Below are 27,096 nucleotides of genomic sequence, written 5' to 3'. Positions count from 1 at the left end.
CTCCATCTGTCCACCTGTATACTGGGACAGCTACACCTCAGGCGATTCCCAAGGCAGGGTCTCAAGAGACTGAGGTTGGCACTGGGTGGACTTGGGAGGGAGCGGGCTGGGATGACCCTGACCTAAGTGCATAGACACATTGGCTCAGTAAATTCTCTACTGAGTTACATTAAGTACCTGAGGCCCAAATGGATAGCACAGAGATGGGATTTAAGCATCAGCTCCTCATCATTGCATTCAGTTCCTGCTTAGGGGAGGTGCAGAGGCCCATGACCTCACATCTGGCTTAGATCACCTTCAAAAGCTCATGAGACAGGCCAGCTCTTCCCTCCACAGAGAAGAGAGGCAATCAAGGACTAGAGAGTTTGGTTCATCTGCTCAGAGTAACACAGCGTATAAGAAGCAGAGTGGAAACTGATCTTCAGCTTGTCTGTGTCCTGGAGGTACGCTCTGCCTTACCTCTACAAGAACAGAGCATCTCTCCTCCGTCTCTGGCCTCCAACAATGTCCCAGGTCAGCATTTGGCAGAAAGAATTGGAGGGTTTTTAAGCACCATTTCTACGATCTTTACTAACCTGTGCCCTTCCATACATAACTCCACCTCTCCTTTGGGACAGTACCTACTAAGCTATTCTAGTGCCACTCACCCAAGGCGGGCAGTGGCCACCTGAGTGTTTTCCTGATAACTACAACTACTGATAAATCTTCCAGAGGGTGATCATGCCCTGGCCCACCAGTCGCCCGCTGTGAGCTTCACTTCTGACCTCATCCTTCAGATGGGACAGGACGGACACAGATGGGCACACTCAGGACTCATACCTCCTCCCACAACACCCATTAACAAGAGGCCTCGTTACTCCTTGGGATGGTTGGAAGAAACCTACAGTTTATCCCTCACTTCCCCAGACAAGCCTCAAAGTACTCCCTGGCTAAGTCCACAATACAGCCCTGCAAAACCCTGGAACAGGCGACAATGAGCTGAGGATTGTGAGTCCAGGAAACTACACCTAACACTGAAGGTCCCTCCAGCAGCAGTGTTCTGGGGGGATGCACTGGACTGGAACTGAGTGAGCAGCACCCGAACAAAACATGCCGTGGTAACTGCCAACATCCTCTCCTCATGCGGGTGCTGGATCCAGAGACACTGCCTACCCATAGCCCATCTTCCTCCTTTGAGATCCCCTTCACTAGACGGTAGCAGCCACAAAGATACAGCCCGCTCTGCAGAGAAGGCAGACATATGGCTAACTGGTAACCAGCACTTGGATGAGTCATAACACAGGAGTCCCTGGAAGCTGCACCTTCCTGTGGAGATGTTAGTGCCTGAATCCCTTTCCCAGCAGGAGCTCCTCAGCAAGCAGGCCTCCTTCCTGAAATGGCTGAGGACACTCTGGGCACAGCATGGTCACCTCTGGTCTGGCACTTGTCACTGGTGTTCACCAAAGTGGACTGTCTCCATTTAACCTCTTTCCCTTCTCCGTCCCAAACTCAAGAACCAGGCAGTGCTGGGACAATTGAATAGTGCCATTTATTGCTCCCACATCCCTTCTTCCACCGTCAGGACAGGGAGCACACAGGACCCCGTCCGTCCTCTCAATGAGACCGTGCTGGGAGCAGGCTGCTACTTCTTCACTCCTCTGCTACTGCAAATCCAGGAGGGAGAGGGACGACTTGGGCTAGGAAATCGACAAGGACCCACGGGGCAGAAAAATTAATGAACGGGAGAGGTCAAAAAGGTATGATTAAAAGAAAATTCTAGAAGGGAAGGAAGACCCTCTTGGTGCACAAGGCCAGGATTCCTTCCATTCCTTAGGACACCGTGGCCCCACACCTGCGGTGGGGGATGGCCTCTCCACTGAGGGTCTTGTGCCGATTGATCTACACAGTTCTCTCACACACTGTCTCTGGCTCCCAGGCTGGGAAACCTACACAGGGCCGGTGCGGGTCAGCAGAGAGGCTGTGAGCAGTCCTGAGAACCTGTCCTGCTGGCCGAGGGTCCCCCTCACACCCAGGACAGTGTGGGCCGAGGAAGGAGGGAGGCCACTGCTCCTCTCGGTCCGGTTCTCCCTGGGCCTCGTGGTCTTGCTCGCTGATAGTCCCCACTGAGCCCGAGGGGCCCTGCCCACCCCTCGGGCACCCCCGTCCCTACCGGGCCTCCCCACCGCGACACTCGGCACACCGCGCACCGGCCGACTGGTCCTCGCCGTCGTCCTCCCCGCCTGCCCGATAGAAACTCTGTCCGCAGCTGCTGCAGACCGACGGCGCCCCAACCACGTGGATCTTCTTGTGTCTCCGCAGCGCAGCGCCCTGCACGAAGCCCTCGCCACACTCCACGCAGATGTGTGCGGGCTCTTCGCCACCCGCTGCCCCCAGCCCGTCCCCGTGCTGCGCGCACTGGTGGGCCAGCAGCCCGGCCCCGTGCCCAAAGCCCTTCCCGCACTCCATGCACACGTACGGCTTGGGCGCCGGCGCCCTCCGAGACCGTGGCCCCGCTGCCCGCTGCCCTGTCCCCGCCAGGGCTGCAGCTGCCGCGGCACCGTCCCCCGGTGCGCCCACCACAATGATGCCCTCGCCGTCACCCATGGGGATGGCGATCTCGCCGTCCACCGCTGCCGCCTCCTCGGGCGCCTTGGCACGCCGCACGCTGGCCGCTAGCACCTTGGCCGCCACACCGGGGCCTGACAGCTCTGGGTGCAGCCGCAGGTGGCGCGCCAGGCTCTTGGGCTGGCTGAAGCCGCGGCCGCAGCGCGGGCACACGAAGGGCTTGAGGCCACTGTGCGAGCGCCGGTGTTTGGCCAGGCTCTTGCTCTGTGTGAAGCTGCGGCCGCAGTCGGGGCAGGTGTAGGGCTTCTCGCCCGTGTGGATGCGCTGGTGCTGCATGAGGTTGGAGCTCCAGCTGAAGCGCTTGCCGCACTCGGAGCAGGCGTATGGCTTCTCGCCCGTGTGGATGCGCCGATGCTGCACCAGGTGCGAGCTCTGCGAGAAGGTCTTGCCGCAGTCGCTACAAGCGTTGGGCCGCTCGCCTGTGTGCGTGCGCTGATGCCGCGTCAGCTTCGACCAGTGGCTGAAGCTCTTGCCGCACTCGTTGCAGATGTAAGGTGCAGGCGGCCGTGGCCGGGGAGGGGGCCCAGGTGGAGGCGCGGACTGGGGTGGGGACAGCTTGGTCGGGGGCCAGCTGGGGACGTCGTCGTCATCCATGATGAGGATGTCCACTGCAAGGCAAGAGGGAAGGAGGAGGCAAGTCAGAGGTGGCGGGCCCACAGCGACTGTCCACGTGTGGGTTGCTGATGGATTCCTTTAGTGAGCGGCCCAGGGCAGCTCATCCTTTCAGGGTTCGTGCAACCCAGGGACAGCTGGGTTGTGCCAGCTTGCAGACCGCACCCTTTATCCCATGGGGCACTGATTACTCCAGGTATTTCACTAAGTATTTTTGTGTCCCTAACCCATCTCCCTAAGACCTGTTCTCCTTCCCTCAGAGTGGACGTTCCCTCTGCTAGCCTTTCTCTGGACCTGTAGACCAATGCCCAAGGCCTGTATACAGGGCCCCTGAAAAGGTCTACCAACCAAAGCTATAGAGGGTCAAGGGTTCTGAGGGAGGCCCCAGCACAAATGGCACCTGAGGATCACCGCAGATGGAGGGCCAGACCTGATGCCGCTGGTGAGAGGTCTTACAAGGTATGCAGGTTAGGACGCAATGGTGTCTCAACAGGGCAGAGTTGGACAAACGGGATGGGACACCAGCTTGGGAGGTGCACTAGCCTGACTACTGGGCATGCAAGCCCCACACAGTTAGCCCCTGTTACCCCTCCCCCTTCTCTGCCTACCAAGGACAACTACAGTGTAGGGGCCTTGGTCTGGACAACTGAAGACACCCACCTCTCAGGACAGCCCCGAGTCGCTCTGCATGTGCATCCGGCCTGCCCTGGAAGCCTTCCTCCCATCCAATCCCAACTTGTCTTGAGGCCTGGGTACATCTTCCTTGGCATCTTTCCTCCAGGGCCCTACCCACCCCTTAAACTCCTTCAGCCTCTCGATTTTACAGAACCAAGGCCTGCAGTCACATGCCAAGGGCTCACCAGGTCCAGCCTGCCAACCAACTCAGGTGGCGCCCTGAAGTCTCCTTTCAAAGCCAGGTCTCACAGTCCACTGGAAGCTCTCTTCCTGTCACCAGCTCCCAGTGCTCACACGCAGCCTCTGAGACAATGTGGGTAAATGAGAAACAGTGGCCCACTGGGCTGGAGGGACACTTGAGGCCTGGCAACCCCACATCTGGTAGCTGCAAGGCAACCTGCAATGCAACGGGAAGCTAGGGAGGGAGGGAAGGGTCCTTTGCAATAGGACACATGACTATCAAGGTCAGCTTCCTGAGACAAACGGTGTGATTGGTCCATAACGGCCCTTATGAAAGCCCACAGGTGTGTGAAGCCCTTTCCCTCCATCAGGACTGGGTCAGAGTGGACCTAAGACAAGGTCCCTTCTACTTCTACACTAAAGATCCAGGTTTATAACCTAAGGAGGCCAGCCTAAAGTCAAATGGATAAAGACAGTTAAGACAAAATAAGAAAATGCAAAGTCTTTAGTAGAGATACAGACTTTACATGGTCCAGGAGCCCATCGTAAGATGCTGCCTGCAGACCTCCACAGCTGGGCCTCATGGGTATGGGTGTGTGTGTGCGTGTGTGTGAAATTTGAAAGGAGGCCTACGTCAAAGGTTAAGACTAGAACTCTCCAAGCAGCCCAGAGCTCACGGTCAGGCGCTGGCCCTCAGGGGCTAAATGAAAAATAAACTCAGCGGAGGATAAAGATCACAGACCGTGGAGGCTGACGGAGTGAGGCTGAAGCAATGGACTAAGGCTTGAAACTGGCCCCACAGGTAAAGCGGGGACAGGTGAGAGTAAACACGGCTGCTCTGTCAGGGCCCAAAGCTAAGACAAATGGAGCCTTCCTGGACATCCTGAGTTCTAGGCCACACACACAGCAACTCTCAGCTGACCGAAAGGTTAAAACAAATACTGCAAAGATTAAATGCTTCCTCCTTGGTTGATTCCAAAGGATAAAGAGCAGCTCTTTCACCTACTACCCACAGCACCCTGGGAGAACTGTGTGCACCCTCAACAACTACAAGAAACAAGGCCTTGGGCCCGAGCCTTCCTCCCGCCTCCCATGCTCTATTCAAAGTATGGCTCTCTCTCTCTCTTCTTTCCTTTCTCCCAGTACCTGGACCCTTATGCTCACGGCAGTATCTGTACGGAGGATTCCCAGAGCTACAGCTGGTTTGACTCCAGTGTTAGCAGCCAGCCTTTTGTTTCCCAGTGCCCTCCATGTGAATCTTGTTTTCTGAATTGCAAGCCTATGCAGCAAACTGGCTGAAGAACCCAGAACACCGCAGGTGGTATTGTCCCTTTGGGAAGCTTAGATGAGAGGTGTTGGGGTACAAAGATTAACTTGCTCAAAGGTGTAAACTGGAGAATAAAAGGGCCCTTTGCCAAGCAACAGTGGTTCAGTTCAGAGAAATGACCTCCCTGAAGCTGGGAAAGGCTAGAATCATCCTTGAGGTGCCTGTCTCTTGATTCCACGGACCCATGTGAACACCCACACCCCATATACAATAAATCTCTCTCCCTCTAACATAATCGAACTGTCTGTCCAAGTCCCCTTGGATCAAGAACAAGAACCTTGGGGGCAGGGGTTGGGCTCTGTGCCCCAGCAACACTTTCTGAAATGTTCCTAGTTCCACGTACTAGGTACTAAACAACAGTCTATGCATCAATTGGGTAAAAGTACTTGCTGTGGAAGCAAGAGGTCCCGAGTTCAAATCCCCAGGGCCCATAAAAAGCCAGGGATGGAGACCTGACCCTCCAATGCTGGCTGGTGGGTAGAGACAAATGGATTCCAGGAGTTTCCAGGCAAGGCAACCTAGCCAACACATGCAGCTTCAGTGTCTATGTGAAGATCAATACACTACAACAATCTACATCTGCCTCTGGCCTGTGCATACTAGTGGATGGGCACAGAGTGGGCAGACACATGTATGCACACGCATGCACGCACGCACGCACGCTCACACATGCGTGTGGAAAATGAAGGCAGAAAGACGGGGAGGAAGAGGTCTAAAAGGACAGGAAATGAAAGAATAATGAGATATATGAGAGAAGCAGGAGGGGCTATTTAAGAGGGGGAAGGGGCCCAGCACCTGGATGGTGGAGGAAGTAAGTAAAAACAAAATAGTGACACACATGTATTCAAGTGTAATAATGGGGTCTGGAAGATGGCTCAGCAAGCCAATGTGCTTGCCCTACACCCGACGATCTGAATTCCACCGTAATACCCACATTATGGAAGGAGAACAGCACCTCCCTCAGGTTTTCCTTGGCCTCCACATGTGCATGGCGGCATGCTTGTGCCAACACCCTCCCATGCACACACAAAATACAATTTAAAACACCAAGTTTAAAGAGTCTGAGTGCCAGTGTACTGTGTGTATGTGCATCTTTGAACAGTATTTGCAGTCATGACATGAAGTCTGAATGTTGATTACAGCAACAAGTGTGGGAGCTCAGGACAGAGACCTGCAGGGGGTGGAAGATACATCCACTGCCCCTCAGGGCCATCAATGGCTAAGGCAGTAAGGGGCAAGGAGAATTCAGGCATGTTCTTTCCTTAGGCTCTGACTTTTTCTAAGTTGTCTGGTTATTCAGTTAAGTGTGCCTGTTCTGTAAATAAGCAAACTGTGAAGTGATCAGAAGGTGGAGTTCCATTTTTAGCAGATGCCTGGGCTCAACCGGGACCGTCGGTTCTGAAGGGCAGTGGCATCTGGAAGTGGGGCTGTGGACACTGAGCAGGGGGACTGAAGACTCAGCTGCTCCCAGTTGCACTGTCTCAGGAAAAACAGGACTGGCTCAGCTGTTAAGGGCACTTGTTGTCCTTGCAGAGAACTCAGGTTCGATCCCCAGCACCCACATGGTGCCTCAAAACCATCTGACACTCCAGTTCCAGGGGCTCTGACACCCTCTTGACCTCCACAGGCACCAGGCAAGCATGTGGTATACAGACATGCATGTGGGCACAACTCTCATACACATAACATTTGAAACTACTAGAAAGCAGGGCCATATGGCTCTGCTGGCTACAGTATACTCATGCCACCTCTGGACTCGTGGGCTGACAGCAGCCCAGCCTCGCCAAAGAGTCTTGCGATGCTGTCTTGTCCTCTCCCAGAAGAAAGGCTTCGTGTATTGCGTTGGGACAATGCTCAGATCATGGACCAACTGCACAAGGAAGCGGCAGCTATTCTGTTTGTGGGACAGCAGCTGTAATGGTCTCAAGACCCCACATCAGAGTCAAGCTCTTGGTACTTGTTCACTTCAGGAGGTTGTAGGCAGGACATCTGCCCCGTTTTCAAGCGTAGGTTGGTTCTCTAGTATTCACCAAAGTGACCAAATGAGTCTCTCCCTTCCCTGTCCTGGTGGTACAGGTCTGCAGTGTCAGCTCCCTGAGAGGCTATGGCCTGCCTGGGCTATGAGTTCAAGGCCCATCTGGGCAACTTAGCAAGATCTTGTTTCAAAGTAAGAAGCAGAAAGAGGGCTGGCAATGCAGCTCTGTGGCAGGGCCCTGATCTAGACTGTCCAAGACTCTAGGTTGGATCCCAGTACCACAGCATAAACCAACGCTGGTTTAAATTCACCAGGCTAAAACCGCCCATCTCCGGTGTGAGCCTCCTCCATGCTCGCCGTCCTCCCTGGGTCCAGTGCCCTCAGCAGTATCCCGTTTGTTTTGTATGCCGCTTACCCCAGACCCACCACCGACAGCTTTCCAAAAGCAGTACTCGGGAGCAAAATCAGTTAGTGCCTGTTCTGGGTTTTGTTTTCAAATAAAAACTCGTGAATCCACAGTGGCAATTGCCATATGTACTCTCAGCAACTGAAAGTTTTTATTGAAACTATTTAGTACCTCCCACGTGACACAGCTCCCATCATCACTGTGGGTGACGATGGAATCACAACAGGAATCACTTACTGGTTGGACGCATGCTGCCTTCTGGGCACAGGCACACTAAATGCCCTAACGAGTCCCTTTCCATTTTCACAGCGTCCCCATAGGCAGGTGTCTGGTCCTGTGCTTGAAGCCAGCCCTGCTCACTGCCACCTTTTGTCTGCCTCTCTCTGGTCACTGGGGTTGTCCAAAGCTCAATCACCATTACATTTCCGGGAAAGGCACACAGATGAGGGGCTTAACTGGGCTCTTGTTCTTTGTTGGTACCCTTCAAATCCTTGGCTCACCCTTCTCACCCTGAGGACTGTCACAGTGATGCTTTTCTTGGGCTAAAATGTTGACGTCTACCCGTTGCCTTTACTTTTCCTTATAAGCTACTCATTCCTTCTGCCAGGAAGTTGGATTTTGATTTTTCAACAGGTGAGATCGAACACCCCTAGGCATGTGAAACAAGTGCACTATCACTGAGCCACATCCTGGCCCTCAGCTCTTTATAGCTGCTCTCAATGTTTGTGACTTGTTCTCTCAACAGAGCTCAATTTCAGGGCTTTTCTCTTGAATTAGTTTTCAGGATGGATCTGTATCTGTGTGTGCGTGTGTCTGTGTAAATGCATGCCACAAGTGTCTAGGTAATGGAGAGGCCAGAAGGCGGCACTGGATCCCAAGGTTGGAATTACAGGCATTGTGAGCTGCCAGACATGGGTGCTGGGAGCATAACCTGGGTCCTCAACAGGAGCAGCAAGCGCTCTTAACCACTGAGCCATGTAGCCCACGAATAGTTTTGCCATATAGTCTATTCCTTTGCTTTGCATACATCAGGGTTTCGGTCTAAATGTATATCACACTTTCTCTGCCTAACTTCAATATTCTTTAATCCATTTTAATCTTCTAAAAATTTCATTTTTGCTGAGAGATGGTGGTGCATGCCTTTAACCCCAGTGCTCGGGAGGCAGAAGCAGACAGATCTGTTTGAGGCCATCCTGGTCTACAGAGTTCCAAGACAGCCAGCACTACAGAGAAACCTTGTCTCGAAAATTCAAAAGTAAATAACTCATCTTCATCTTACAATTATCCTGTTTTCAGCTTTTTAGAATTTTTAAATATATGTACTAGTGAGGCGGCCGTATGGGGGTGCAGGTGCGCAGAGTCCATTATCAGACTCTGGAGCTGGAGTCACAGGTGGAAGCGGTCCCTCTGGAAGGAAGTCGTCTCTCTGGCCCCTCCTCACCTTTAATGTTTTGGGACAATGTGCTTACTCACTCGAGTTCCTTCTAGTCTTTCCACTCTGGGTTTGGCTTTTACTCCTCATCTCTGCTGAGCTTGCCCCATTGAAGCGTTCTAGAATCACATCGTTTTTCTGTGGGCCGGGTCCTCTCTCAACACACTTAAGCAATCTGGACTTCTAGGAGGCACTCCCAGTCACCTGTTTCCTTTTTCACAGAACACCTTCTAGGGCAGCGGCCACAGTTCCTTTGACAGGCAGGCGTCCTGGCCTGTGAGGCACCAGGATGGAATTCTCACTGTTTGCATACCGTGGTCACACAAATGCCACTTGCCACCCTATTTCCATCAGAACAGTCTCTCCTGCCTCCCTCCCTGCTCACAATTCGCTCCCTAGGCCGTGCCCTGCAGGGCTGTACCTAGATGGTTCAAGAACCCAGGTTTCTTCTCACTGGCCTCCCTGGCCTCTCATGTCCCACACAGTTCTGCAAAAAACACCTACTTTATAGCTTTGGATCCCCAAGTGTGTCCCTGCCCCCGAACTTCCCAATGAACCCTTGAAGGCCATCTCCTCCACTTCCTTCCCCTAAGCCACCTCTACACACCCAGGCTGAGGTGGCTTAGCCCATAAGGTCTGCTAGAGCTAGCAGCCATGCTCAAGGCCTGGTATTTGTCAGTGTGGTCTAAGGGCCAGGGGGTTGGTTATGCGTTGCTGTATTCCTACACAGGGACTTGGGAAGATTCTATGGTTTTGAAGTGAGCTCTCCCGCTGACCGAGCTGCATGGCGGGTGAGTGCGATGTTCCACAGGAGGACAGAGCCTCATCACCCAGTGGGAGACTACCACGACACCAGCTGAAAGCCCTTTCTTTTGGGACTACTCTACTTTTCTTTCTGGATAGCCTGTTGCTGAGCTAAGGACCAAGACAGTCTGGAAGGATCTCTCTGACCATGGCCACTGCCCATCTCACATGGCAGCTGGAATAATGGGGAGAAAAGGAGCCTGGGAGACTGACTGTGAAACTGCTTCAGCCCCAGGGAGCCCCGGCTCACCTCTGCAGCCCATCCCTAGGCAAGGTGCTCAGCTTCCGTCCCAATTCCATCCCCTGCAACCCACCAACAGGCAGCCTGACCTCCGAGGCTCTGTGCGCTCTCAGAGAGATGACCCACATGGAGGCTGGCAATGATGTCAAGACACACCGAAAGTGCCATTCTCAGTAACAGCATTAGCCTCTCTCGGTTGAACAGGCTTCCCAGAAATATGCAAGAGTCAAAACATAAAATAAAATCTAAAACCCTGCCATCTGATTCTCTGGAATGCCTCCTGCTCTCTCAGCAACCACTCAGCAGAATGAGGCAGCATAGCTTCCGCTGTCCAGAGCCAGGGTTCTGCTGAGGACCACCAACTGAGGACCACCTTTAGAGGCTAGCCAAGTGTGTGATAAACAGGCCAGCACTTAAACAAGGCAGAGCCCAGGGAAAGCAACGTCAGAGTGCTGGCCAGCTTTAACTGTCAACTTGACACAACCCGGAATAACCTGGAAGAGTCTGAGGAAAGGGCTGTCTACGCGGGGTTGTCCTGTGGGCACGTCTGTAGGAGCTGTCACCAGTTAACTGCTGAGGGAGAGCCAGCCCACTGTGAGGGCGCCACTGGTCAGGGACTCTTAGACTGCTATGGGTGGAAAGAAACCAAACTGGGCCCAAGCAAGCAAACACGCGTTTATTTCTCTCTGCTGTTGACTGGATGTGCTGTGACTAGCTGTTTCAAGCTCCTGCCCGTGACTTCACGGCATGATGGACTGTAACCTGGAATTAGAAGTTCAAATGAGCCCTTTCTCCCCTAAGTTTTCATGTTGAGTTCTTTTCACAGTAACCGAAGGGAAGCTACGACAGTCTGCACGGTCTTCAGGTGCTCAGGGTCGTGCCACACTTGTACTGTAACCCCACACACTGGGTACATGGCTGTGTACAGGGGGGAGTGACAAGACAAGCAACCCGGGGCCATGCAGCAACGTCTAAGGAACACCGAAGCAATGTGTTGGAAGCACCGATTTATTAAAAGGGAGGAAGCCAGCGCCATCTGCCCCAGGCAGCAGACACAGTGTGCGCTGTGCCTTCTTGTTACCACGCTGGGATCACCAGGGAGCGGGATGAGGGTGGCGGTGGGCTAGCATGGGTTTACCGCCAAACCTGGGCACCACGTAACCCACAGGAGTTTTGCTCCACCCAATAATACTTTATTAAACAAACAGAACACATGTGCCAACACTTAAAAAATGAATGGTTTCATATTTAATCCAGCCCACCCTTCCCAAATCTTACCACATGACTACAGATTCCCCTTCCTAGTCCTTCACTCATTCATTACAACTTCCAGACCTTGGGTTTGGGGGCCACCCTGATGTGAGGAGCACCCATGAAGCAGTCAGTGTTCCTGGAACCAGAACAGGGCATAGGGCACAAAAACGGTGCTCAACAATAGCCAGCTGGAGACATGAGGCAAAAGATCTGGATGGTCCTGTTAAAAGGACCCTTGGGGACCAGAGCATCAGCCTCTCATTCCAAGCTGTGGCTGTGGGGCTCTTAGAGGGAAAGGGGCAGGAGTCCAGGCACCCCAGAGTGACAAAGGATGGTTCCCCAGCCTGGTGGAAAAGGCAGTGGGGTTGGCTGAGGAACCACCGAGGCCACCTCACCTGGGTTCTCATGGCTGGCCATCTGCTGGTCCTCAGAATCCAGCGGCCCCGGAGACCAAGCTTCTTCCCGCAGCTCCATGTCTGGGTCCCTGTAGGAAGGGATAACGCAGAAGACAGAGCTTACAGGTGGTGTGAGGACAGAGCACTCTCTGATGCAGGCACAGCCACCCAGCCACAGGAGCCTGCACTGAGACGGTGGCGGTGGCTAGGGCTGCGGCGCCCCGGACTCAGGAGATCAGACTGTTCAGCCCCCACTGGCTGCATGGGCTGCAGCCATGTTCCCAGACCCCTCCCTCCCCAGATCCACCCAACTGGAATGTAGCAGAGCAACTCCATCGCCGTGACTCAGTTTCCTCACGGGCAAGATGGAGAACAGAGGGGCATGGGGTTACGCAACCATGCAGATTTGACACTTGGTAGAAGAGGCCGTTATACCTCCAGAGTGTGGTAGTGACGCTCAGGTACAACTGGGAGGAGAGCGCAGTGACAGGAAACTGTCAACTTGTACATCGAGTAAGAGCAACAAAAAGAAATTTCAAAGGCAGAAAGCCTGACTTCCCATATCAAACATTCTGGGCTGACTGGCTACCTAAATGTATCAACTGCAGGCAGGTCTGGACAAGCCTGCTCCATAAGACAACACTAACATGTGGGTCTTCTAGGCCAGGACCAGGCCTCAGGAAAGGTCCCCTACCGGCACAGCCACCTGGGACCCTTCAGCTGTGTTCCTCCTGGCTCCTGAGAGCCTGTGAGCAAGTGAAGACCACTATCCCTGCCGGACTGTTTGAAGTGAGTGTCACCTCGGAAGCCCTGTCTAGCCACCGTCTACCCTGACCCGGCCTTCTCTCCTCCTCACCCCTAGTGCTCCTTCATGTTACACCAAGTTAGTCTGCCCTCCCACATCCACTCCTAAGTCAGCACTACCCAGAGGAACCCCGGCACGCACAGCGGCACCAGGTAGCCCAAGTGCCCCAGAACAATGATATGAACACAGAGCTGAATGAAACTGGGCCAAGGAAAGGCTTAAAAGACAAAACTCAATGAATTCCAGCACTTGGTCCTGCCCCGGACCTGGCTCAGGAGGGAGAACCACACACAGACAAAAAGACCCAAGTGGGCCCCAGTTGCTGGAGCCAGGTCTAAATAGTCCCATGAATGTGCACAAGGCGGCCATGTGGCCCAAGAGCTGGGTGCAAATGCTTATAGGAATCCCAGGTGATGACTGGGAGAGAAAAATCCAAAACTCTGAAGATGCTTCTCAAAAGAACAGCAAGGTTTAAACTGGGAAACCTGGAAGGCCCCATCAGCCTGTGGATGGGACAGAATGTCAGCAAACCACAGGCGTCTACTCCACAGCGAGCGTGTGCATGTGTGGGAGTGGGGGTCGGGAAGGCAGTCATGGGTCACAGGCCTATGACACCAATAGATCCTCCTGCTCACAAAAGGGAGTCCAAATGTCTTCTGTTCTCTTCTTTTCCCCCAGCTGACAACCTTCAGGACTAGAACAGAACAGGCAGGTGTGAGGAGGGCAGAAACCCATCAGAACAGCACCAGGCAGGGGAGGACTGCAGTCCAAGGTCTGTGGGGACAGCAGTGACTCCCTTTTCTTTCTCTTGAGACACGCCATCTGTGTTCCAGAGGAGGAAACTACCATATCAAGGACAGGAGCCAAGGCCAAGGGACTTCTGAATAAACAAGCCTCCCCATCCACATTCCACAGCACAACTCCAGTCACCAGCACAGAAGCCCCAAGGGCCTTGCTTTCACATGATGCCCACACAAGAAGGCACCTGAATTTTCTTCTGGGTGATCTGCTTTGCGGCAGCTTATTTTTTGGACATAGCGGGAAACTCTGAGAGAGTGAAAGTTCCATCTCTCCTACACAAGACACAAGGCTGCAGGGCTCCCAGATGGCACGTCATGGCACCAAAACGCCAAAGGAAGCTAGGTATGGTGGTGCACATGTGTTAATAGCAGCACCTGAGAGAGGTAGGCAGGAGGATCCAACGTTCCAAGCCAGCTTTAGCTACACAATGCATCCAAGGCCAGCCTGGTTACACCAGCTCTTGTCCCAAAGTGAAACAAGCAAGCAAACAACTCCAAGAGAACTTACAAGTACACCAGGAAAGCATCAGGCGAACTGTCGCTTTGGAAGACAGCCCATTTCTCAAATGGTAAGGGGTTACCAAGTAACCCTATAGTTGCACTCTTGGCACACACCCAGGAGAAGAAAACACACACCTGCACAACAGCATGAGTGACCAGGCACGCAGTGCTGTGTGGGACAGCTAAGAGGCAGAAAGCCAACACTAGGGAAAGGAACAGACCTAAGCCTATTATCCCGTGTGCACAGACCTATTATCCCAAGGTCAGAGGCCTAGTAAGCCCAGGGCCACATGGTTGCATGAAATGCCAAAGGTCACTACACCAAGGGCACCACAGTATATGACTCACTGTACATGAACTGCCAAGGTCACTAAGCCCAGAGTCACAAGGTGTATGGCTCCAGGAGCATGAGCTACCCAAGGTCACAAAGCCCAGGGCACCAGAAATAGGTGAATGTGTGAACTGCCCAAGATCACTAAACTCAGGGTCAAATAAGCCCAGGGCCACATGATGTAAGATTCTGTGTGCATGAACTACTCAAGGTCACTAAGCCCACGGCCACATGGTGTAAGATTCTGTGTGCATGAACTACTCAAGGTCACTAAGCCCAGGGCCACATGGTGTAAGATTCTGCATGTATGAACTACCAAGGTCACTAAGTCCACAGCCACATAGTCTAAGATTCTGCATGCATGAACTTCCAAGCTCACTAAGTGCACGGCCACATGGCATAGGACTCCATGGGTATGGACTCTCTAGATAAGTCCACAGACAAGAAGTAGACTAGGACCGGGAAGTGGTGCATGCCTTTAATCCCAGCACTCTGGAGGCAGAGGCAGGTGACTATGAGTTCAAGGCCAGCCTGGTCTACAGAGCAAGTTCTAGAACAGCCAGGGCTACACAGAGAGACCCTGTCTTGGGGGCGGGGGAGGGGGGGTGACACAGGCAGCAGCAGCCTAGTGACAGGGACAGGAGTGGAAGTAACTGAAAAATAGGTATGGGCTTCCTGACAAGGAATGAGAACATTCAGGACTAGACAGCGGTGACTGCTATGTGACTCTGAATACATTAACTCACCCAATGATGTGCTTTAAAACAGCGTATTTTCAGCACACAAATACCTTTAATAGAAAGTCCACTTTTAAAAAGTATACATGCCTGATGATTATGAAACCGTCAACATTACAAGTACCTAAGAGAAAGAAAACAGAGGAGCTCCAGGCACTGCAGGGTCAAAGAGGTGGACAGAGAGGGTTGTCCTAAGAAAGGCTGCTGCCAAGTGTGACAAGCAGTCGGGAATTCCCAGCTCCAGCCAACTTCCTGCAGGGAGGAGGGCCAGGCTATGGGCTGAGCTTTCTACTCACCTCACCCCTGCAAAATGCCTTCAGTGGTCAGAGGAGGACAGCCTCTACTTCCTGAAAGCCAGGCAGCCTTACTATTCTGCCCAGGCAGTGAGGCAACCCTCAAGGGGGCTAAAGCCCAAAGAGCTGGCAGGGTGAGAGGCAACGATGCAGGGCCTAACCTGCGCTGGCTGAAAAAGGTTTGCCAGACTAGCCAAACTCCTACTAACAATGACACCATGGTGTCTCCCCTCAAATGGTCCCATTTTATATATTCCTAGTCACCTATTAAGAATGACAGTTTTGGTTTGCACTATGATCCATAAAGCCTAAAATATTTTATATCTGGCCAAATACAAGGAAAAGTCTGGTTGACTCCTAATGTTAAAGAGCAAGAGATACAAAAATAAGGACAGCTTTCAAAGCCAAGGACTGTGAGAGCCATGAGGAGAGTCATGGGTTGGGAGCAGAGCCAGCAGGAGGCGGCCTAGCTTATGCTCCAGGCCATGTGCTGCTGTGTTGATTTTTGTCTGTGAAGCCAAGTGTTGAGTAAGTTCCCCTGAACCAAGGGCGCACACAAGTCCACAGCACTGGTGGGCCCAGGGTAGAGGAAGGGTTGGCTCCTACGCCACGGGTGAACTAACACATAAAATGAATGCCCTGGAAGGCGTTGAGGAGATGGACAGCTCAGTCCGCAGAGGCCTGCCACATGGCATAAAGACTGGAGTTCAATCCCCAGCACCCATGGCAGTGCACCTGGGCCCCAGTGCTGGAGAAGCAGACACGAGGATTCCTGAGGCTTGCTGGCCAGGCAGTCTAGCAAAACGGTGAGCTCCAGGTTCAGTCAAAGCCAGTTTTCAAAACTAAGACAACGACGACTGGGAAAGACTTGCCGTCAATCCACCCCTGGCCCCCACACTCACACAAAGGTCCTCAGAGGTTTACACTTCAGAAGGAAGAAGGGAAAGGCATTCTGCTCCTCCTGCCTTGTCACATGGCCTTTTTGTCTTGCCCCAGGCCCCTGCTGGCAAGCTGGGAAGCCAGAGGGGTGCAGCAGGCCACACACACAGCAGCCTGGGTTTATCTGTGGGGTAGGGGCAGATCTTCAGCAAGCCTCAAAGGTGCCCGCCCGCCCTTCTTCCATCCTGCCTCCTCTAGGTAGCAGGGGTACCTAGGGCTGTCTAGGGGGCTCCTAGGGCGGCATGTAGTGCTCTACAGGGGCTGAAACCCCTGACAGACGTAAGCGAACAAGTTGAAAGCAGACCCGGTACTCTAGACAGGGGCACATGCCTCTCCTCCTCACTGGCAAATCCCAGCCCGCCCGGAAGCTCCACCTCAGTGTTCCCACAGCTGCATGCTGTGACCCTGAGCTCGTAGGGCTCTTAGGGCTCAGCTGTGTGTGTCCTTGCAGGACAGGTATTTCACAGGGCTGTGAGAAGCCGCCAGTGGCACCAAGCTTGTGGGGATGAAATCAGGGACCTCGCAAAGGCTTTAAGAAGGGCATCCAGTCCTCTTTCTGTCCCATCCACTGATTCACCCATTCATGAAGACAGATAGCTACTGGCCCTCTAGTTCTAGCTCTGGAGGCGCAGGGCCCACCTGAGATCTCACAGCCTGGGGAGTAGGATGTTGCGTCTGCAGGGGAGGCACAGAGGAACCAGGCGAACCTCAGGAGCCACAAACCTAGCTCCCTAGAGAAGAGCCCAACCTGAAGACAAGAAAACTCCAAGGTGTGCAAGAGTGTTCGGTGGCAAAGCTTATGCCTGGCATGTGATGGACGCCCTAGGTTTGATCCTCTAGGTTCAGGCTCCAGCACCTCCGAAGAAACAAAGAACAGCCCAAGCAACCTGATGCTTCTGACCAGGAACCCTAGAGGTGCAGTCCATCCTTGCCTTTCCTCCTTCTCTCTCAGCCAGCACCTCCAGCCAGCACCTCCAGCCTCTCACAGATGCTCACCCTGCTCTGACCTCCACCTTGCAGAAGTAGAAGAAAGGGCACCAACCCCCCCAGTCCCCACCCCTCCCAGCAGAGCCCTTAAGCAATCCAATTAGCACATGGATCTGACAGGGTTATTAAGCCCAGACAAATTATTGTTATTATTGTTGTTATTAGGTCTCACCCACCCCCTCTGGATGCCTGCCCACCAATTATCCCCTTGCTTTCTTCTGCTGCCAATCTGGCCTCCTCTTCCCCCGCCCGCTGGGGCTGGGTGCAGAAGCAGCCCCTCCTGCCCCTCATCCTCTCTCTCACTCACGTGTTCCCTTCCCTCTTCCAGCCCGGTGTTCCTTGCTCCTCTCCTCCCACCAGCAGGCAGGAGTGGTGACATCCCAGCGCACCTCCTTCCTTACCTGCCAGTCACCACCTGTGTTACCTTCCGTTTTCATCAGCAAACACACTGACTTTTCTGTCACCAAGTGCCCCCATCTACTTCTGGGTCTCAAACACCCTCACCCCCCAAATCCCTGGGTCAACAGCAAGGATACCAACCATCATCTCCCCCTTTCTCAAAGGCCCCAACCAAGTCATTGCCTCCTCTGTTCTTTCCCTCTACTCCCCCCACCCCCCCACCCCCGGGCCTGCTTCTGGGTACCTCCCCTCACTGGCACCCCAGTTCTAGATGCAGCCTGTGCCTCTCAAGACCCCTCTCCACTCCACGAGCAATGAATCCTTTGTAAAAAGTCACTCAGGTCAAATAACCTAAATAAAAACTGGGCAAGCAAGCTGAGACACACGGCTCAGTGGCTGCACAAGTGTGAGGACCGAGTATACATCCCCAGCATCCACATAAAATACTAGGTGTGGCAGTCCACACCTGTAACCCCAGCGCCGGGAAGCTGAGCCAGGCCAATTTGGGGAGAGGGACTTGCAAGGCCGACTAACTCATCTACCCCAAAGGGTGAGCTCTAGGCTCAGTGTGACCCCATCTCCAAAAACCAAGTAGAGAGGCTGGAGAGATGCGCGGGGGGGAGAGCCCGACTACTCTTACAGGGGACACGGGTTAGGTTCTCAGCACCCACATGGCTGTCCACAACTGCCGAGCTCCAGTTTCAGAGGACCCAATGCTCTTCTGGCCTCAAGTACTTGCATGTACATGGCACATATAAACAGCTACATACATGTTAAATAAATAAATCTTTAAAAATAAGCAGTGGTGACGCACACCTTTGATCCCAGCATTTGGGAGGCAGAGGCAGGAGGATCTCTGTAAGTTTGAGGCCAGCCTGGTCTACAGAACGAGTTCCAGGACAGCCAAGGCTACACAGAGAAACAATGTCTTGAAAAACACCAAAAATAATAAATAAAACTAAGACAGAGAAGTGACTGAGGTCAACCTCTATGTGTGCTCACACTCATAAGCATCTGAACACATGTGTACACACAGAGGCAATACACAAACCCCCGCCCTAGGGAAAGGGTCCGAATACCTTTCTCCAAAGAGGATATCCAGATGGCCAGTGGGCACATGAAACGAAGCTTGCCCTGGGGAAATTCAAGCACAGCCACAAAGAGGCTCCACTTCACACTGCAGGTCACTGTCATGAAAGTGCTGGTGAGAGGGCAAGGCGGTGCACCTGCTTCAGAAAACACCTGGCAGTCCTTCAAGGTCAGGCAAATAATCTCCATCCACCCAGCAATTCCACTACAGTCTACACCCTAGAGCAGCGCATGGGAAAAATTCCTGCCACATGAAAATCTAGATGTGAATGCTCAGGGAATATAATCACAAAAGCCAAAAAGCCAATACAGCCAGGCAGTGGTGGCGCACACCTTTAATCCCAGCACTCAGAAGCAGAGGGAGGCAGACCCCTCTATCTCTATGAGTTCAAGGCCAGCCTGGTCTACAGAGCTAGTTCCAAGACAGCCAGGGCTACACAGAGAAATCCTGTTTCGAAAAAACAAAAAACAAAAAGAGGCAATACAAAATGCCATCAGGAGAAGCATGGCACTCAGCCACAGCAGAAGTGAGGCACTGACACACACACACACACACAAAGTTGAACCTCGAAGGCTTTCTGCTTGTAAAGCAAGTCAAATTCTGGAAAGCACATTCTGCTCAACTCCACATAAGACACTTAAAATAAGCAAACCCATAGAACAGCAGTTCTCAACTTGTGCGCTGTGACCCTGTGGGGGACGAGTGACCCTTTCACTGGGCTGCATATCAGATATTTACTATGCACAACAGCAGCAAAATTACAGTTATGAAGTAGCAATGAAAATAACTTTATAGTGGAGGGTCACCACGAGGAGTTAGCCTCTTTTTGTAACAAGGAAATTTTCCAAAATCTCTTGTGGTGATGCACACACAAAGCAGTGACCATGCTGAAAGCCAGCAAACGGTATGCTTTCAGTGGGCAAATTGTACCTTATGGAAAGGATCCCCTAATTTAGGAAAACTGCCACGGGCAAGAAACATTACCCTGCCTAAAACAGCCCCATCACAGACCCACTGCACTAGCCACAAAACCGACTTTCGCCCCAGACCCCCAGGACCCTGGTCTGGCCTAGGCCCTGCAAACTCCCACTTCTTCCAGAGCCCCCATCTCACTGTCTACCCGCACTGGGGCCATCTGGAGAACCCTGGCCCAGATCTTCCAGCTGCCTACTCCTCCTCCCCTCCCAAGGGCTGACTCAAGTGTCTCCTCCTCCTCCTGTGCCCAGGCCCCGCCTTGCATCACATGCCAGCTTTGTCATTATCTCTGATTTTCTCTCTATTTCCTTCTGCGCTCCCCGAGGGCAGTCACTAAGTGTGCCAGGTACCCATCATTCCAGAATATGCTGCAGATGGCCATCAGCCCAATGCCCTGCTGTCTGTCCTTCACTAGAGTGCTCCATACAGCAACCTCTCTGCTTTCCCTAGCAGATCCCTTCCGGCCTCCCTTGTCTGTGCCTGTCCCCTCACTCCAGGTTCTTCAGCTTCCTCTCTAACCAAGCCCTGCATCCAACACCAGACCAAAGCTAAGCCCTCATCTCCTCAGCCCTAGGACGAGGCCTAAGCATCCAAGGGATGAATCCCACTGTTTGCCGCCACTGGGCTCTTACACTTGTCCTTCAGGGGTGAGCCGTTGGGGACTACTCCATCTCATCCAGTCAGTTTTGGTAGTCACAATCTGAGAACATCGTCTGCACCTCATCCGGATCTGAGGGTATATTTAAACAAGGCATGGAGCCAGGCAGAACTTCCTGGGCCTCACGGTCTCCCCTCCAGTGTTTTAGCTGATGAGATGCCTTTGCCTCCTAACTGGTCTAGTACATCCACTTCCTGTGGGCTCTACTCTCTTCAGGAGAGCATGGACACTGTCAACCTGATGATCAATATGGTCAGAATAGAGACAGACCTTGGCCTCACCTACCTCAGGAGAGCTGTCTAGGTTCTTAGTCCACTGTAAACCTGTGACACACCTCGCACTCAGCTGGAGCAATCCCTGAGGGGCACCCTGCTCCTCCCTGGCCAAGCACAGCCATGTCAGCCATGGATCTGCAGCATTAGCCCACAGCCTCAGTGTATCTGCAGATCTTCAGGGTCACTCCTGAGCACCTGACTCTTAACCACTGGCATGTAAATGCAAACTGCCAAAAGCAAACCCTCTTCAGGAATCCACTGTGCATGCTGGGCGATGGATCACAAGGTCTGCACAGGTTTATCGATAACAGCAAGCTAACCCAGGATGGGGGTGGAGTGGGATACCAACAGTGGGGAACCTGGGATTGGTGGGAGGGGCATAACGGAACTGTGCCTCTTGCTCAACTTTTCTGTGAACCTAAAACTCTCTAAAAACTACATCTTGCATTACAGACAGACAAAAAACTCATGAGCCACCTCAGACCCACACTCTGGGCCGGGCTGTTTTCTAGGTGTGCAGATACCACCTGGCCTTACGCCTTTCTAGATCTGCTGAGGTAGCATGCCCAAGTGCCAAGGCCCAGCATCAACAGTTCCTCCCCTGGGAAGCCTTCGCAACTGCTCCTTTCTGTCTGCTGCAACTGTCCTCCTTAGCCAACAGTAACAGATCACATTCACCAAGTGCAGATTAAACCCCAAGCCCTGCGGTACATGGTGCTGTAAGCGCATAAGCTTGGATCCTGATCCCCTGAACTGCCAGGGAGAGGCCAGAGGAAAATCTCTACAGGCAAGCTGCCACGGTCAGAACCTACCCCACCGCTGACCAACCATGTGACTGAGGCAAGGTGCCTCATCTCACCCTGTGCCAGTAGTAAATCATGACACATGCCCAGGTTTGAACAAGAAACCTGTAGGCACTTTATGCCAACAGACAAGGCAAGGAAGCATTTATTGCACAGCATAACCGTTGTACCTGTTTCAGAGATGAGAAGGCCACAATCTAGACAACTGTGTGGCTAATACAATGTTATACAGCCACAGAGCGAAACTCCAGGTCAAATCTGGGTCGGCCAGACTTCCTCTCAGGACACTGGCACTGCTCCCAATTAATGTTTGATCCTGTGGCTGAGTCCTCCGTCCTCTGGGAGAGATTCCTATCTTAACCCTAAAGTTCCTCCTTTGGGTTTCCCACCCCCAAACCTCACAGGGAATGTCCAGCAGACTGAGTCCTCAAAAGGAGGACAGGAACTATATTCAGCCCTGACCAACTGACCCTGCACAGAGCCCCAAAGCAATACTTTGAGCAGCCTGACCCTGAGGCTGAGATTTTATCTGATGTCTAGTCCCCAGCATTATCCACTTCAGGGCAGGCACTCCTGTACAGAGCTAGACAGAACTCCCCATTGGGCACAGCAGAGAAGCCACTGTTCTGGGAGCACAAAAGGAGAGGCCAAGAGGCCAAGGCAGAAGAGGAAAAGCAGAGGCACCAGCAACCTGGATAATTCTACAGCTCTCTACACTCCACCTCAGGGCCACTGGTACAAGGACCATGACAGCTCAGCTTCCTACCCACTCTGCTGGCTAGTGAGGCCTCCACCACAGTTGACATAAATCTCAAGTCTCATCACCCATCCCAGCCACCAGCAGAAGTCACCTCTGCTCATCCAACTATGCTGTAGGTCCCCTATAAGAAGAGACTAGGTCTCAAGAGTCTTCCAGCCAGCAGCACTGTATGCAGGAGTCTTCCTGACAGTTTACCCACAGAATGGGGAACCAGGAACCCCAACCCAATGGCTAGCACCTAAGAATAGGCCTGTGATCCCAGATCCAGCCTTGCCCAAAAGAACTGTTCCAATGGAAGGGATGGCACTACAATCAGAGGCCAGTTCTGGGCTCCCACAGACTATATTCTGAAGCTACTTTAGGGCCTAGGCCTCATGAATACCAGCGCAAGCATCTGTCCTATCTTGCCAAAACCAAGGTGACCACCTCTGTCCCAGGGCCTCAAAGAACTTAGTACCAGGTGCCTGCCAAGCTCTCAGAGTACGTCATCCAATCTGCAGTCTCTCCTCAATATGGAGGCCCAAAACCGGGTGCAGCCCTAGTTAGTCAGAGGATGCCAATATGGATGTGGAAAGCCTGTGAAGTGTATCTGGGCACCCCACCCCCAAGAGCTATGGGTGCCCATCAGTGACTACATAGTTGTTGATGGCCTTGAGCTATGCATCCTGCCATCTCCCATAAGTCCCAGGGACCCCTTGTCCAAGACCCACCAATGCTAATGCCACTGCCCCTGCACTGAGATCACGGCATCCTTTCCATGTAGGCCCCCAGAACTCCCACGGCCACTCTGGTGTATCTCCCCCTTGGCCTGAACAATTCCAAAAAGGGACTACAAGATCCCTGTCAGGTTGACCAGTGTCACCCACCAGCAGGCCTGGCCCATGGAAACCTTGGGAATTTTTCTCCAACCTATGGGGTGTCCCCACCAGAGCAATTCAATGTGTTGGGATTAGTCGTGATAGACTAGGCTTATTCAGGGAACTGTGACAATGTTCTCCACTTCAGGAGACTGGGGAGGAAACAGCCTGGGAAAGGGGAAGTGACACATCCAAGGTCACAGAACTGTAAAAGAGCCAAGACTGGGACTCAGGAACACTGGCTTCAGAGACCTTTTGAGTAACTTCTGCCTGAAAGGAAAGTATGACAAGCCTCGCAATGAAGAGAATGCTGTTATCACCTCCACTGTGTCCTCATGGGAACAGAGTGGTGCTTCTTATCTACAGCCACAGAACTTAGGAAGCTGAAGGATCCCAGCTACAGAGCTCTTAGTGAGGAATCCTCCCCGTGGCTGCCACTCAGTCACTTCACCATGGTCCAAGCCAGAAGATATGCCCTTCCCATCCCATCCCCAGTCTAGATGGAGAATGGATGAGATAAGCCAAGTCAGAATCTGATGTCAAGAGTTCTCCGGGCCATGGCAGCACAGCACTCAGTAACTCCAGAGAGGCAGGCAGGGAAAGCTGGCTGCACTTCACCCAGGAGGCTTATCCCTGCACCAGAGCTGAGGCCAGATCTCAACTGGATCCTCAACAAGGCCCAGCATAGAGCCTGAATCGGAAACTACAGAGAGAGAGAAAAAAAAAAAAAGAAAACAAAACAAAACCAAGTCACTGCCTTTTTAATAAGGCCCTGAGCAATCCCCGTGGACTGCGGTGGGTCAGGTCTCAGCTTCTGCTTTCCACACCGACTTCTTGTTCATCTTCCTATCCTGGAGCCCGGCCTGGCTCTAAGCCAGGCGTCGGTTCACTCTCCACACTCCCTTCAGCGCCTGGGGATCACTTTTCCCGCTGACCTCTGCAGGTGCTGGGGGCACTAACGCCTGGGATTTGAGGGTCACCCTGTGACCTGCTCTGGTGCGGACTGGGGGGTGGAGGCGGGAGGGCTGGGGGGGGGGCGGGGCTCCGCGCGGGACCCTGTCCCCCCCCCCGCCCCCCGGGGGAGGAAGGCAACTGTCCAGGCTGGGCCGCACGGCCCACGCGGCGCTGACCTTGGCCTGGCGCTTCCCCTCCCGGGACCGGTTTCCTGCCGCCCGTCAGCACGCGCGGGGGAAACAGATGAATGGGCCTCCCGCCGCCTGCATGCCCGTAATTACCCCGCCGGATCAAAGACCGGCGCCCGGCGCCCGGGGCAGCAACGGACCAGGGCGACTGGAGATGGGGAAGGAGGGGACATGGGAGGACTGAGGCCTAGACTGTCCCTGGGCCGCCGTTTCCGGTCAGCCCGGTCCAGGCGGCGGGGCCCCTTCCCCCCCATCAGCCCTCAACTCCAACTCCCCCTCGACCCAAAGTCCCCGGCACTTCCGGCCATGGCCGGCGGCAAGTACGGACCGGGGGGGGGGGGGGGGGGCCCCGGGCGCGTAGCGGACGGAGGTGACAGACGGCCCGCACGGCCTCCCGAGTCGCGCACGCGCACCGCCCCGGCTCGCGGCGCCAGTCGCCCCCCGCGCGCCCGCGCGCACGCGTGCGAGCGCCCCGGCCGCGCGCTCGCTCACGCCCACCCCCCCCCACACACACACACCCCCCACCACACCACGCGCACGCGCACTCGCCCGCTCCGCCGCGCTCGCCCTCCCGCCTCCCCACCCACCCCCGTCCGAAGCCCGGCTTCCAGACGCGCGCCCACCCCGGCCCCTCGGCGCACGCCCCGCTGAGCCCCAAGCCGCCCTCACCTCCTCGGCCCCGGGGCCGCCGCGCTGCACTCTCCCTCCTCTCGCCTGCCTCGCGGATGGTGGCAGCGGCGGCAGCGGCGACTCAGACCCTGGGGTCAGGGGGACGGGCGCCCAGGCCGGAAGTGACCTTCCCGGCCGCTTCCGCTCGCGCCTCTCCCTCTCTTCCCCCGCCCGGGCCGCCACCGCTTCCTCGCCGCTCTAGGCAGGCGAGCTCCGCGACCCCTGGCCTCCACCCCCCCCCCCTCCGGCTCTATGGTTACCGAGAGGCGCCTTAGGACGCCACTTCCGGATACGTCTAGGACCCGGGTCCTCCGTCCGGCTCTATGGCGCCTCGCTCCGAGGGGCTCCGGCCCCGCCCCCTCCCAGGACCGAAGGCCCGGCTCGACCCGTTAGGCGCACACTTCCGGGTGTCGGGGCGGCCCCCAACCCAGCCTCCCCACTCGCGCCTGCGCGGTGAGCTGCCCGCGGGGACGCTCCCGCCACTCCGGTCCTCCTGGCGTCTCTATCATCGTAACCCCTTCCGCCCCGGGACGCCTCCAGGTCAACGCCGGTCTTTTGTAAACCTCGGTTCACGAGATCTACGATCCTGTGTCTTCTGGACTGAGAGTTGTACTTTGGGACGACCTCATCTTGAGGTCTGTCCCCGTTTTGCAGAGGACCAGAGGTCACATCACCTTATCAAGTGACACAGCTAGAATGACGGAGCCTGGGCTCGAACGTGCGGAGTATGTCTGCAAATTAAGTGTTTCTCTATGACTTAAATTTTGCAAGGATGCTGATGGTGAAGAAACGGAATGAAAGAACCCTCTGTATCTACTGCATTCAAGGCACAATTTGAAGCATAAATGTCAATGTTAGCTTCTCTGAGACAAATGGCATTGATCAGTGGTCCGTAACTAACTTTAGGAAAGCAGACGTCAGGTGCTGCCCGTGTTTGGAGTAAGCGAGGGTTGGACCATTTTTGAAACAACCCCTTCTGCGCTAGAGAAAGTACTGTACAGCCTAGAGAAACAAAGCCTAAAGGCAAAAAGATACATGACACCTGAGGACAAGCTAAGAAAATGGAAAACATAACCGTTCCCTTGACAAGATGCCGACTTTATATGCCCCAGAAGCACCACCCAACCTTCGCGACTGGGTCTGTTAGGGTGGATAAAGAAGTAGGAAATTCAAGAGGTGGCCTATGCTGAGCCCTGTAATGGAAAATCTCCAAGCTGCCAGTAATTCATGTCCAAGGCTGGATTTCCATGGCTAGATTAAAGATAAACCAGCCAGGACCTTTCAGCTTGTGATAAAGATCACCGGCTGCTTGTAACTGATTAAAAGGCTAAAGGTGATGGTAGGGGTTTTAAAATGGCCCCAAAGCTAAAGAGTAAACAGAGGACAGTAAATATAATTAACTGCTCCTTCCTGGCTCAAAGCTAACAGAACTAAAAGGCAAACTGGCAGCAGTGAACGGGGTTAGTTATCATCCCATCCTGAGCCCTAGGCCACAACAGAGGAATTCTTAGAATGTTAAACTGAGTACTATGAAGGTTAAGTGTTTCCTCCATGGTGAGCCTCAGAGGGATGCATGCTCACTCACCTCATACCCATGAAACCCTGAGAGGAACAGCTTTGTGTCCCCTTCAATAACAGCTATAAGGAACAAAGGCCCTGAGCACCCCAGGCTATATCTCTTACCTCTCCAAACTATCTTCTTTTCTCCAGTAAAGTGCAATTCTGCTTCGGCCTCCCCCACCCCTCCACCCCCTCCCCACTCCACCCCCACCCCGCTTTCCCATTACATCTCCACCCTGATGCTCAGGGCACACTCCCTAACTCCAACCAACTATCCTCAAGGCACTTTTTGTATCTGATTTGTTTGGGTTTCTTTTTTTCATTCCTGTGTGTGTGTGGGGTGGGGGGGCTGGTGCTCAGCTCTCCAGAAACTCCAGCTGGAGGAGAGGAACAATGCCAACCACAGTGGGTCTTCCTCTGTCGAGGAACCTAATCCAGATAATCCCTCACCGTATGCTTGGGGGCTAGTCTTCTAGGTGACTCTAGAGCTGCTCAAATCAGTCATCAATCTTTTTTAAATCTTCATTCCATTTTTAACTACATGTATGCATGCATGCCAGTATGTGCACGTGAGTACAGGTGCCTGCAGAGGCCAGAGGTGTTAGATTCC

The 27,096-nt window shown here is 53.7% G+C and overlaps 1 protein-coding gene across 4 annotated transcripts; it reads right to left on the bottom strand.

Annotated features, from left to right (window-relative positions):
* Positions 1-1,509: 1,509 nt before the first annotated feature.
* Znf787 (zinc finger protein 787) lies at positions 1,510-26,563 on the bottom strand. Of its 4 annotated transcripts, none has more exons than XM_052762698.1 (3): positions 25,187-26,563; positions 11,906-11,994; positions 1,510-3,212 (listed from the first exon to the last, which is right to left on the bottom strand). In XM_052762698.1, exons 2-3 carry the CDS (start codon positions 11,982-11,984, stop codon positions 2,146-2,148), a joined length of 1,146 nt encoding a protein of 381 aa, XP_052618658.1. In that variant the 5' UTR covers positions 11,985-11,994; positions 25,187-26,563; the 3' UTR covers positions 1,510-2,145. The 4 variants fall into 4 exon arrangements, with proteins under 4 accessions (XP_052618658.1, XP_052618657.1, XP_052618659.1 ...); XM_052762697.1 differs by lacking the exon at positions 25,187-26,563 and adding an exon at positions 24,927-25,153; XM_052762699.1 differs by lacking the exon at positions 25,187-26,563 and adding an exon at positions 24,246-24,546.
* Positions 26,564-27,096: the final 533 nt, after the last annotated feature.

Source organism: Peromyscus californicus, unplaced genomic scaffold, assembly GCF_007827085.1.
Source record: "Peromyscus californicus insignis strain IS unplaced genomic scaffold, ASM782708v3 Scaffold_4__1_contigs__length_199733344, whole genome shotgun sequence".
Classification (NCBI taxonomy): Eukaryota; Metazoa; Chordata; class Mammalia; order Rodentia; family Cricetidae; genus Peromyscus; species Peromyscus californicus.
Note: the sequence above shows the minus strand (reverse complement) of the source record. Positions and strands in the feature narration are given on the sequence as shown.